Source organism: Bathycoccus prasinos (genome assembly GCF_002220235.1).
Source record: "Bathycoccus prasinos genomic : Chromosome_4".
Lineage (NCBI taxonomy): Eukaryota > Viridiplantae > Chlorophyta > Mamiellophyceae > Mamiellales > Bathycoccaceae > Bathycoccus > Bathycoccus prasinos.
In genome coordinates this window covers 385,340-397,703 of record NC_024005.1, presented here as the reverse complement: position 1 = coordinate 397,703, position 12,364 = coordinate 385,340, and the positions used below count along the sequence as shown (strand labels likewise).

The 12,364-nt window shown below is 49.7% G+C and overlaps 6 protein-coding genes across 6 annotated transcripts; 3 read left to right on the top strand and 3 right to left on the bottom strand.

The window, feature by feature from the left end:
• Positions 1–61: 61 nt before the first annotated feature.
• Positions 62–1,133, bottom strand: Bathy04g02020 (Derlin-2; the record flags this gene model as incomplete). The annotated part of the gene is made up of 2 exons (XM_007513762.1): positions 62–910; positions 1,041–1,133. 2 exons carry the CDS (start codon positions 1,131–1,133, stop codon positions 62–64), a joined length of 942 nt encoding a protein of 313 aa, XP_007513824.1.
• A 255-nt stretch (positions 1,134–1,388) lies between these two features.
• Positions 1,389–3,278, top strand: Bathy04g02010 (predicted protein; the record flags this gene model as incomplete). The annotated part of the gene is made up of 1 exon (XM_007513527.1): positions 1,389–3,278. One exon carries the CDS (start codon positions 1,389–1,391, stop codon positions 3,276–3,278), a length of 1,890 nt encoding a protein of 629 aa, XP_007513589.1.
• A 100-nt stretch (positions 3,279–3,378) lies between these two features.
• Bathy04g02000 (unknown protein) lies at positions 3,379–4,079 on the bottom strand (the record flags this gene model as incomplete). The annotated part of the gene is made up of 2 exons (XM_007513787.1): positions 3,379–3,557; positions 3,620–4,079. 2 exons carry the CDS (start codon positions 4,077–4,079, stop codon positions 3,379–3,381), a joined length of 639 nt encoding a protein of 212 aa, XP_007513849.1.
• Positions 4,080–4,383: 304 nt separating this feature from the next.
• Positions 4,384–6,720, top strand: Bathy04g01990 (predicted protein; the record flags this gene model as incomplete). The annotated part of the gene is made up of 1 exon (XM_007513828.1): positions 4,384–6,720. One exon carries the CDS (start codon positions 4,384–4,386, stop codon positions 6,718–6,720), a length of 2,337 nt encoding a protein of 778 aa, XP_007513890.1.
• Positions 6,721–6,783: 63 nt separating this feature from the next.
• Bathy04g01980 (predicted protein) lies at positions 6,784–10,764 on the bottom strand (the record flags this gene model as incomplete). The annotated part of the gene is made up of 1 exon (XM_007513646.1): positions 6,784–10,764. The coding sequence occupies one exon, from the start codon at positions 10,762–10,764 to the stop codon at positions 6,784–6,786; it is 3,981 nt and encodes a 1,326-aa protein (XP_007513708.1).
• Positions 10,765–11,009: 245 nt separating this feature from the next.
• On the top strand, positions 11,010–12,359 carry Bathy04g01970 (unknown protein; the record flags this gene model as incomplete). Its single annotated transcript, XM_007513624.1, has 1 exon — positions 11,010–12,359. The coding sequence occupies one exon, from the start codon at positions 11,010–11,012 to the stop codon at positions 12,357–12,359; it is 1,350 nt and encodes a 449-aa protein (XP_007513686.1).
• Positions 12,360–12,364: the final 5 nt, after the last annotated feature.

Genomic DNA, 12,364 nt, shown 5'->3' with positions numbered 1-12,364 from the left:
CTGTTGTTAAATGTATGTTTTACAATTTTCATTCCTAAAAAGATACTACAGTATTTTATATTTACTCGTCGTACCACTCTCGTCTTCTATTTTCAGCAGCGCCCGCCGCTATTTCGCGTCTACGTAAGCTATTGTTCTCTCCTTCGTTGTTAATATCGTTGCTCTCGTCGTCCGCGGCGTTCTCCTCCCGCTCTTCGTCCTCATCCGAGTCGCTACTGCTCGCCCGGTTTTCTCTCCTCGCGCGCGGTTCGTCTCGTTGCTGACCGAACAAAACCCCGGCTCTTCTCAACACGCCTCTCTCGTCCCCTTCTTCGTCGTCTTCTCTTCCAAAACCTCCCCCGGCTAACCGAATGTTCACGTCGCTTCCTCCGTTGCCGGCGTTTTCCCGAAACAAAAACTTCACCACTTTCGGCGTCTTTACCACCCTCCTGCCCGTCATCTCCGGATACACGCTCCACAAAAAGAAATAAAGATGCCCAACAGCGCACCCCAACAAATCTACCACCGGACTCGATCCCAAAAACGTGCTAAACGCCAACAACACCCACGGCAAATACGGCGCCGTGAACGAAAACAACCCGAGAAAGGACATGTTCACGTTTTCGTTCTTCCTCCCCCACACGTACACCATCATAAACGTCAAACTGCTCCCTAAAAACTGCACGTTCACGAACGGTGCGATCATCGTTAATAAACTCGCCCCGAACGCGAGCATCCAGAAGAAATCCGCCGATTTCCCTCGAAACGTCCCTTCCTCGAGCATTCGGCAATACCGGGCGAGGAAGAACATGTGGAAGACGAAATCCAATCCCAAGGCGCCAAAGAAGAAAAAGTTTGTGATTAACCGCCAAAGTTGGTACTCGCGAAAGACCAAGTTCGAGTTGAAGTACACCGAGAATGGGGATATGACCTGTTTTTAACGTTTAAAGAAGGTGAGTAAACATAGATTTGATGCCAAAAATGCCCCCAAGATGATGACGACGCTTAAGAACAAAGAGAGAGAGAGAGAGAAAATAAAAGAACCTCTTCTAAAAACGTACCTCTAACGCGCACCCGGCGGTAATTAAAAACGACATGGTCAGGTAACACCTGGTCACGACGGGTGTTTGGAAGTACCACTCTTCCAGGTTCATTATAGTATTCCTCGTTCTTCTCGTCTGCTCCTTCGTTCGTCTTCTTTTTCTGTCGCGTGTTTTGGATGATTGGATGATTTTTTCCCGAAGGCAAGAAGCTAAAAATCGAGATTGAAACCCTAAGTGTAACCCTAAATGTTTTTTTTCTCTTCTTTCTCTCTCTGGTGGAAAAATGGAACGAAGCGAGACTCGCTTCATACTAAAGCGCTAAAGGATCTGCTCCTTTTCGAGGAGCAAAAGAAGGAGAGAAGAAGAATGGGCGGCGGCCGGGACAAGCGCAAAAAACACGACAAGAAGCTCGGGAAAGTGTCTCAATCGAAACTGTCCGGCATGGCGAAAACGGAACGGAAAACCGAACTGAATTTGCACAAGAAAAAAAGCAGAAGTTCGAAAGAGGAGGACGAAGAGAACGACATCGAGAGGATCTTGAGAGCGCTGAAACTCAAAGACGAGGAGAAGAAAGAGGTACGAGTGGAGGAGAATTGCGGACGACCGGAACCAGGGAGAGCGAGCTGCACGCTCACGACGAGTGTCGCGAAGAATGCGGCGTATCTTTTTGGCGGCGAATGTACGAGCGAGGAAAAGAAGAGCGAGAAAGAGGGGACGACCAAAACGACGACGACGAAAACGCGCGTGTTTAACGATATGTATAAGTTCGTGCCGCCGTCGTCGTCTGCTGCTGCTGGTGGGAAGCGTTGTGGGGTGCCGACGTGGACGAAAATTAACTCGGTAAACTCGCCGCCGCCGAGGAGCGGCCACTGCGCGTGTTACGCGAAAGGGTACGTCTACGTTTTCGGCGGCGAGTTTACCTCGCCGAACCAGGAGAAGTTTAAGCATTACTCGGATTTTTGGCGGTTTGATTGCGATTCGAACGCGTGGGAACAGTTAGAGAGTGGACCGAAGAATGGCGGTCCTTCGGCGAGGTCGGGGAGTCGGTGCGTGGCGACCAAGTCGGATTTCATCCTCTTTGGCGGATTTTACGACGCGGCGGAGGAGATTCGGTATTTTAACGATTGTTACGCGTTCGATTTCGATGCGAAAAAGTGGCGGGTGTTAGCAAAAGGAGGAACAGGGTCGAGTGCGCCGAGTGCGCGGTCAGCGTGTCACGTTTGCGTGAGTGCCGTCGGCGGTTCGAATAGTAGCGGTAGTAAGAAGAGGAATAGTAAAAGTAGTAAAAAAGGCGAAAAGGGAGAAGAAAACGACGGAGAAGAAAAAGAAGAAAGAAAAGAAGAAGGAGGAGAAGAGAGGACATACTTGTACGTCTACGGCGGGTATTGTAAACATGTCGAAGAGCCGGACGAGGATACCGACCCTCGAGATTTAGAAGACTTTGGCGCGATGGAAAGAGCGATTACTCGCGAAGATTGTTGGAAACTGGACGTTTACGGGAACAAGAAATGGCAAAAAGTGAAAAAAGCCGGACTCGCGCCACGCGCGCGCGCCGGCGCGTCCTCGGTCGTGCACCTCGCGAAGAAGCGATTGATCGTGTTCGGTGGCGTCGTCGACCACGAGATTAAAAAAGGCGACGTCATCGTCTCTGAGTTTCTCCAAGACGCGTTTACGTTCAACTACAACACGGAAAAATGGTTCCCGCTTACGCTCTTCGCGGAAAAGAACGAAAAAGTGAAAACCGAAGAAGAGTCGCGGGAAGAAGCGCGAAAAATAGCCGCGGGTGAACTCGACGGCAATGAAAACTTCAACGTGCGTTTATCGGATCGCGAAAAGGCTGCGGTGCGCATTCAAGCCACTTTTCGTGGACACCGCGTGAGAAAAGCGATGAAACTGTACCGAGTCGGCGGCGTCGTTTCTGAGTTGTTGTATTCTCCCGGAACTGGAGAAGAAGCGCCGAAGCCGACGGCAAAGCCGAGAGGCCGCATCAACGCGTCCGTGTGCGTCGTTGGAAACGACTTGTGGTTATACGGCGGCATCGTCGAAGTCGGCGACGTTGAGGTTGTTTTAGACGACGTGTGGAAGTTGGATTTAAGCGCAAAAAGTAAATGGATTCGGTCGGAAAAAGTTTCAGAACGCGTCGCGAATCAGCTGAGCGAACTTGAAATGGACGCAAATCAACCACAAAAAGAGAACAATAACGAGCAAGAAACTGACGACGATTCTGACGACGACGACAAGGAGGAGGAGGAATGATTTGTTCAGAAAGTGAATATAGATATCGTACATGATATACCTCGATTTGTAAGTGAGTAATATAACGCGATAGTCACGTCATCGTCGCCGCGACCGTCTATCAAACTGTTTCTTCTTCATCGTCGGAATAAACATCCGCCGGCAAACACGACTGCCTTTCGAGATATCGCACCATATGTTTCCCGTTTTTCACCTCCGCCAGCGCCCGTATCAAACTCTTCTTCCACGGACACGCTCTCTCTCTCAACCACCGAACGACGTCCCAGTGTCCCTCGAACGCTAAAAGTAAACACAAAAAGAAACGCGTCAGTGAAGTCAAAAAAGTATCAGAATGTACTTACCCGCTCTCGTCATCGCGTTATGCGTGAACAACTTCTCGTTTTCCTCCATCAGGAGCTCTAAAACCGTAATCCTCCCGAACCGCGCCGCTTGCGACGCCGACGTCGAATCGACTTGGCACTTACACTCCCTCAACAACATCTCGACAACACCATCGTTCCTATCGCCTTGTTCGATCGCTTTGTTGAACATTTTCACCGTCAGAGGCATCCCAAGTTTCACCGCTAACTTTAAGGACTCTTTATCGTTCACTTTAAAGTCTCGGGAGATGACTAACTTGGTTTGCAAAACATCTTCTCGCGTCCACTTCGAGCACAGACTGAAGCACTTCGCCGCGTTCGAGTCCAGTTTTGCAACGACGTGATGTCGGAACACGTCGTTGTGCTTTTTCGAGAGCTCGTACAGCGTCATCAAATGATGTGAAGCGTTATCGTCGTCGTAAATTTCGTTCTTTTCCGGCATTCTCTCGGTCGCGTCGCGCGTTCTTTCCGGTTTACGAGTTTATCAGCGCTTTGTCTCTTTTCCGCTTATTTTCGAGCCTTCAAATGCGGCACAAATTTGTGGGCATCCTCAACGCGAAGCGCGAGAGAGAGAGAGAACGCGCGCGCGCGAACGCAAAAAAGAAGAAAAGAGGACGAAAGAGAAACGACCCGTTCGAAAAGAAATCGACGAAAAGAGATTTAGCGACGTTCGCAAAACCGCGTCTGCTTTTGGTTTTCGCGCGTTCCCCTAAAGGCGTTACGTCACCAGAAGAAGTACGACGACGATGACGATGATATTGATGCTCTTTTCTTGTTTAATTGGCGCGTGTTATTTTAACGCAGTCCACGCGTACGGCGGCGGCGGGTTTTGGCAAGAGAACGATGTCTTACCGCTGGACGTTTTATCTCGCGCGCACTCGGTGTGTTCGACGAATAAAATCGATTCCAAGGCAACGGTTTCGCTCGAAGATTTTGATTTTCGCCAAAATGAAAACCAGCACAAATACGTGACCATTATCGGGACGTATTTTACCGGGTGCACGCCCGGGAGACTGGATTATCCAACCTTGACGACGTATTTGAAGAGTTTATACGAGACGTACGAAACGGAAGGGGCGACTGCTCACGTGGCCACGCTCGTTTCGCTGAAGAACGGCGTCAACGCGGGCGTCTGCGACGCTTGGATGACGCACGATGCGAATTCGGTGAATGTGAATGATATGGGAGGAAAGTTTCCTTTGATGATTGACGATAGAGATAGGAGTTTGACCTATTCGTTTTTTGATGCGGCAGTGCATCCGCAGTACACAGTTTTGGATCATTGCATGCGGGTGGCGAAATTTTTACCCGGGACGGCGGATTTTGAAGGCGAGGAAAGTTTGTTGAGCGTGGTGACGAGTTTGATGTTAAATATTTCCGCAAGTTGTGACGATGGCGAAGACAGGAGAGCGAGCGATGTTCTAAAGGAGAGGGTGAGAGCGAAAGATGCGTCGTTTGTAGCGGACGGGGTCGTGGTGACGAGCGCGAGCGCGGGAGACTACTGCGTGGACGCGTTTGGGCCGCGAACGAACCGAGGTTCCGTGAAAGTTGTCGAAACTGGATTGAACACTCCGAGAGCTCTTTCGTTCAACGGTGCGAACGAAATTTGGATCGCGACGGCTGGTGATGACTCGCTACGTTTGGTTACTCTAGATGACGCCACGAAAGCAACCGCGACGACGTCGAGATCAGTCACGGATAGGGCAAAGTACCATTATTTAGATAAAGTGAGTCAAATCGCGTTCGGTTTAGATGGCAATTTCGCCACGTGTCAAGAATCGTCGAATGATTACGATGGAATGAAAACGAGTAATTATTTCATGGGACCAACGCTTTACGATTCTGGGATCGTACCAACGTCAGAAGACATCAACATCGATCTAAACGGCGAAAAATGCGACGTGCGAACGTACGATCAATCGAGTAAGTCATGTTTTCTCACGCACGAGGATATGCTTCATGCGACGCCTTTGTGCATGGGCATCGCCCACGATGGTGAATCTCAAACAAGTTATGGCAACGTGTTTTGGGCGTTTGATGGATATCACGGGACTTTAGTTCGGTACGATTTCGAGAAGCCCCACGGGCCGAAAAGTTTAGACCACGATTTGGCGAACGTTCGTAGGTACGACGAAGTGCAATTGAAACGAGAGGCAGACGTACCGTCGCACATTGTCGTTGATAGTGCGACGAGAGCAGTCTATGTCGCGGACACGGGAAATAACCGAATAATTGTTTTAAACGCCGATTCGGGTAGATTCGCGTACAACGCTCGGAGCGATTTAGGCGGCGAATACACGTCTTGGTCGTCGCAAAAAGCAAGTTTCGAGTACTCTGTGTTTGGATGTGCGCAATTTAGAACGTTTATTGAAGGATTGAATAAACCATCCGGCATAGCCGTTCACGAAAACGTTTTATACGTCTCAGAGTATAGTTCTGGTAAAATCAAAGCGTTTCAGAAAACGTCCGGCGTATTACTCGATACGTTTGAAACCGGATCGATGGCGTTGGGTGGCATCGCGTTCCAACCTTCCTCGAATAAGTTATGGTACGTGTGTCGCTCTTCGAATTCGTTGCGATATATTGACGTGTCTATGACAGAGCAGAAGTGCAGTGGAAGCACGGGCACAATTCCGAGCGGCAATGCGATCGATTTCGGTACGGTGCCTGTGAGTGGCTCTACTGATTTATGTCCAGCACTGCCCACGTCCCTGGGTATCGCAGTACACGTCGAACACGACGACGGGTATTTGAACACAACAATGCTGAGTTATTCGTACGGCATGTCTGAGAGTTGCATGGCGTGCGACGACGACTGCGATAACGACATGTTACTCATGGCTGGATGGTTATGTCACAAATGTCTCCCGCAACCGTGCGAAAACGACGGAGTGTGTACTAATGTTCAAGGCAAAGGGTACAGCTGCGCCTGTAGTGAAGATTTTACGGGCGATCGATGTCAAAGCCCAGCTTCGCCACCACCATCTTCGTCGTCCTCGTCCGCGGGTGGTATTCATATGCGAAGAAGTCTGAGCGCATTTAGCGTTGCGATCGGGTTGATGTATTTATTCGAATTGTTTTGAAAAGGCGTTTACTCACCGTAGAATTGCATGATGTGTTGTACAAATTGTTCTTTTCTTACACTTTTAGGAAAGGTCAAACGCTTTCGCGTTTGATATGGCGTACACTAATTTCTTTTCCATCTCTTCGTCCGTATCGTACGGCGGCAGCTTCAAGAGATTCATGCACGTCGCCGCGCTGGGGAGTCTGGTTACATCCGCTACGGAGTTTGCGTCGCTTCCGGACGCCGCGCGGTGGATGCAAAAAGGCGGGTTTAACGCGCTAAAACCCAGTAAAGGAGTGTTTGCGCTGGAAGTGACAAACTTTAGAAGTTTTCTTTGATTCTCTTTGCTCATATTTCGTGTCACTCGCCAAAGTCTTTGTATGACTGCGTGATCTGCGTCGTATCCTCCCATGTAATGCGACGAACGCGCGAGATCGTCCACGTCCACGCCACCGCCAGAACCTGATATTAACAATCCTAACTCAGCCGGCGTAAAAAGTTTCAGGGTCGACGGACGCACCATCGCTCGAAAGCCTTCGACGAAGGCTGCTGACTGCACGCGAATCTGACCATCGAGTAAATACGCCGCCATTGCGTGTAAATACGAAGGATAATTCTTCTTGTTCACGCGAATGGTTGATCCATTCGGAACCAAATCTACGTATCTTGGACTGTCTGGATTCGCATTTGAGCGATCGAGCGCGACGAAATACAGCTCTAAATCATCAAAGTCGCTCTCGTTGAATCCTTTGAGCATGATGAGATTCCTGTAAACTTCTGGGTCAAACGTGGTCAAATCCGAAAGTGTCGGAGGTTTACCTCGTAATTTGGAGAGAAAGAAGCCCGCGAGCGGCGCATCTAAAAGAATACCTTCTCCACACGCTTTACCGAGAATGGCTCCTAAATAAAAATAGGAGTACACGAGCCACTTCTCTCTGTCGCTCTCTTCGTTGCTATCGCGCGTAATCATCACATCGTCGTCGTCATCATCATCATCATCGTTTCGATCATCGCCAAACTCTGAAAACTGCTTTTCCAACGTATTCGCGTATCTTGGGTTTGGATACAGGGTTCTATCTGGCGTCTCGCAAAAAAGAAAGTTCCCTTCTTTTGGGTCAAACGCCTCTTCTACCGTCGCGCTCAAGAAATCTTTGAACAAACCGCCGCCGTCGACGCCCGCTTCTTCCGCGCCGTGTTCGTTGATAAACTTCACTCGAACATTTCCTTGCAAAGCCTCCACGCATTTACGCATAGCATCTGCAGGATGACTCGAGGAAGCTTGATCGAGAAAGAGTTGCTTAAATCCTTGTCTTAAAACCTTTCCTCTTTCAACGGTGATGTGCATCTTACTGTGTTGCATTCCGTTGATGAACGACAACGCTTCTGAATTCCTCGCGTTCATCGCACTCGCACTCATTCCCAATTCCTGCCGGCGGAATTTCTCAGTCGCGGTGCCAAAAGCGCGGACTCTAACTTCAAACGGTGCCAAACACGAACATTTACTTAAAACATTCGACGCTCTCGATTTCCGCCCACCTTCGCCAAATTCTCGGAGGAAGGAATCTACCGCCGGCGTTAAAAAACCAGAATCCACTCCGCCGCACAGTTCGACGGCATAAAACAACTCCGGTGGAGCGAATTGACGTCGGCCATTGCGGTCGAACAAGTTTTGCAACACAGACGCAGTAGCTTCAATTTGACAATCTTCCGTTCGGACCGCTCGGTAGCTTTTACTGGCGTTCAAACTTCCATTGTTAGTGAACGGCTCTTCCCATAATTGAAACCATAACGTGTTCTTTGCGATTTCGACGAGAAACTTCGATTCATCAATCGTGAGCGGTTTCCCGATGACGTAAAACTCTTCATCGTCAGCCGTTTGGGCGTGCACGGCGTAGATTTCGGAAAAGGCACCCAACTGTTCGCGCCATTTCGGATCGCGAATCGTATCTTTCGGATTTTTAGCGTATTGCGAAGACACGCTGAGCCACAGGTTCCGCATGATATCTGCGCATTGAAACGCAAACGAGGCAAGAAAGAACACGCGATCTTTTCCTCTGAGAACACTTGAAATTCCGAGAATATATTTTGCAATTTTTGCGGTGTTCTGTTCGCTCCTGTCATCTTCTTCTTTGTCTGCGTCGACAGCGCACGCACTCGCCAGTTGCGCGGAAATGATCGATGAAGGCGGATTCCAAAGCGAGGCGAGTTGTCGCTTCAATAAAGGCGGCACTTTAACCGTGTCAAACACAGTACCACCTTTTTTCACCATCGATCCTTTTGCGCGAAGTGGTTTCTCCTCGAAATCCTCGTCGTCACTATCGAATAACGTACTCTTTCCGTTATCGTTTCTAGAAAAGCTCGACGAATACTGGTTTTCGTCTTCGTCCGGCAACGCGGACAGTGGCAACGCATCGACTAATGTGCCGCACGCGTTTGCAAACAGAAGAGCATTTTCACCGTAATATTCATTGTAAATATACTTTCCCTCTCTCCATCCGACACCGAATGTTGGCGATCGAGACCATTCGCAAAGATTTCCCAACATCCACGCGATTCGCGAATACCCCTCCTCTCCAACGTTCACATCGAAAAGAACGCTACTTGGTGTTGAGAGCGCACGAAGAAAGAGCGTCGCGGGTGCTGCGAAAAATTGTGCATTATCGGCAGAAAGAAGCGGCGGTGGCGAACCCTCCGACTCCGAATCCTCCGACTCCGAATCCCAATCGGGGGAGAACCCAGGGGCGAACCCAAGAACATCGAGATTGCCGAGTAACTTTTGAAAGACCAGAGGGCAAGAGAAAACTTGTACGGCGAACGATTCGCCCCAATTCTTCACCTCTGATGACACTCCAACATCCATTGCATCTCCTTCTTCTTTGCACCTTCCTGCATCTTGTAACGCGACGCGACCAATATCGGTTATTAGTGTGAGCAAACCTCGCGGAGCTGTGAAGATACCAGCGGCATTGATATCAGCCGCATTCCTCAATATATTTTTGACGATGTCGTCGTTGAATGAAACCGCCCCTTTGACGTTCCTCGCTTCGTCTCTCGCGACTTCCCTAATTAGCGCGTGCGACCCCCCCTCCCTGTCATCTCCCCCGTATCCAGTAAGGTATGTGAACGTCAGTGATGCTAATCCACGTTTGATCGCAATACTTTGTGCCGTTCCGTGCACATTGTCACCATTACTATGCGCCTTTCGTTCATCACCTACCGCCCCGCTGCCCAGTCGGAGCAAGCACCATCGCAGCGACCTCGCTAGTATTCTTCTGCGTACTCTCAATTGAGCGTCGTCAATGTTGGGTGACTCGCCGCCTTCTCCATACAACCAAGCTGGAAGCACCGCCTTCAGAACTTTACGCATCGTCTCCATATCCTGCAAGTAACAATTACTTCTGATGCCATCTCGAAGCTCATCTATCGTCCCATCTTCATCCATCCTCTCCTCGTCGTCGCCAGAATTGCTCGAAGGCGTCGACGAAGAAGCGTAAAAGGTCAATCGCCGCAAATACCCGAACGCGGCGCGCGAATACTTTTCATCCGCTTCCAAATACGAAAAATGCTCTTTGCACTCTTCGCAACCATACAGATGATCCGTCGACGCCGACGACGATAAACACTTCGCGCACATTTCACCGTACAATTTCCCACCTTCACCACCACCATTTTCTCTCTCTCTTTCCTCTTCCACTCTCATCCGTTGCTTCGCCACTCTCAGCGCCGTGACGCTCCTCCAGTGTTTCTGTACCACCAAAGCTGCTTTCATCTCCACTCGCGCGCGATGTCGCTGTTCTCGTTCCCGTTTCGCCCGCGTCAGCGTTTCTTCTTTCGTCAACGAATTCCTACTCCCAGAACTCGTCGTGGGACCACCACGATTTCCCCCGACTTTGCTCAAACCCATCGTCGTCTCCGACGGCGCATTTCTCGCGCTCCTCCTCGAGGGTGTTCCTCCGACACTTTTGCTTTCACCAAAACCACCACTTTTTTTCCCGGACAAATCAATCTTCTTCTGCCTCGTCGAGTTGCCATCGAACGAGTGCAACCCAGGGATAAACGACATGATGAGTATATTTTATTTGCGCGTTTGCTCTCTCTCTCTCTTTCTCTCTCTCTCTCTCGTTCGTTCTCTCTTTCTCTCGTCGTCCGTAAAGTGTGTGGTGCGCAGAAAGAAGTTTCGAAATTCAGATGCGTTTTTTTTTTTTTTTGCGACATATTTAGGGTTTCGTATACAGTTAGGGTTGAGTTAATAAGAAAGTCACCTCACTCTTTTACGCGTCGTGGGAACAACTATCCTTTGAGACGAGGATGACGACGAGTGAGAAGACAACCAAGAAGGGAGAAAGCGAGCACACAGAGACAGACGACGATTCTTCTAAAGAAGACGAGGAGGTGAGAGAAAAAGAAGACAGATATGAAAATCCGATGCCTCCGTTCCCGATCAAATCCCCTACCGAATGGGGGACGAACGACTTACCGTCGATGAGGAAGGAACTGCGAATGCAATTACAGTTGGCGATAAAAGCGACGCGAGAGAAAGGAACAACGAGAGAAGAAGAAGAAGAAGAAGAAGAAGAGAATAAAAAAAAAGGAGAGGAAGAGAAAGAAGAGCGTAAAAATGAGGATGAAATCGGAACGCTGGCGAACGCTTTGGAAGGTTTAGTCGCCGTCGCGGATGGGAATTTATCCTTACTGATTACGGGAGATGCGAAATTCGCATCCACGCGATTCGCGTTCGAGTGCATCGAAAAGATGGACCCGCAAAGGGTGAGCGTGACAATCGCGCCGGGGTTTACAAATACGCGAGAGTTTGACGTGATTATAATTTTCGTGGACAGCGAGAGAGTGCTAGAAGTTGTGGAGGAGACGAAGCTGGTCGTCAAGAGGGTCGGGTCCGAGAACGTGTTCATAGCGGCGTTCGTGAAGGAGGATGCGGAGGAGGAGGGAGAAGGAGGCGAGGAGGAGGAAGGAGAGGCGGAAGGAGAGATGCGAGCGGCTTTGGAAAGCGTGCGGAGTAGCGATTTGGGTGTGATGCCGTCGTCGTCTATGCCGACGGCAGAGGAGGACGAAGAGTATAGCGACGCACAGATTGAGATTTTACGAAACGCGCGAGGGACGAAGAGGGACGTGGAGAAGAACGCGGCGTCGATACCGGAATTGAGCTCGAGAGACGTAATTACGGAGTTTGAAAGGCAAACTTTAGCGATAGAACCGATAGAAATGAGGGAGACGACGACATCGACGACGAAAATGATGAACTCGCCGAAAAAGTCTCCAAAGGGTGGCGGACAATCGCCGATGAAAATATCTTTCCCGAGCGACGAAGGCAACGAAGACGCTAAGCAAGAGCTATTCTTGCGCGCGGAAGCGTTGTTATGGAACATAGCGCTGAGTAGCGGCATCGATCCATCCAACGCGTGCGCGTTTGAACACGGAGGGAAGAACAATACTACTAAGAATATAATGACGTTCCATCGACGAGAGCAAATAGAGTGGGTGAAGGAAATCGAACGCGCGTTGGAGAAGATTGAAGAGGCGAGGTTGAGGCAAGTAAAGAGTCAGTTAGCGAATGTGTACGTGGAAGCGAGCGGCTTGGACGCGGTAGAGGTTGGGTTGATCTCGCCGGAAAAGAGAGGGAAGAGAGAAAATCTCGAGTAAACAAC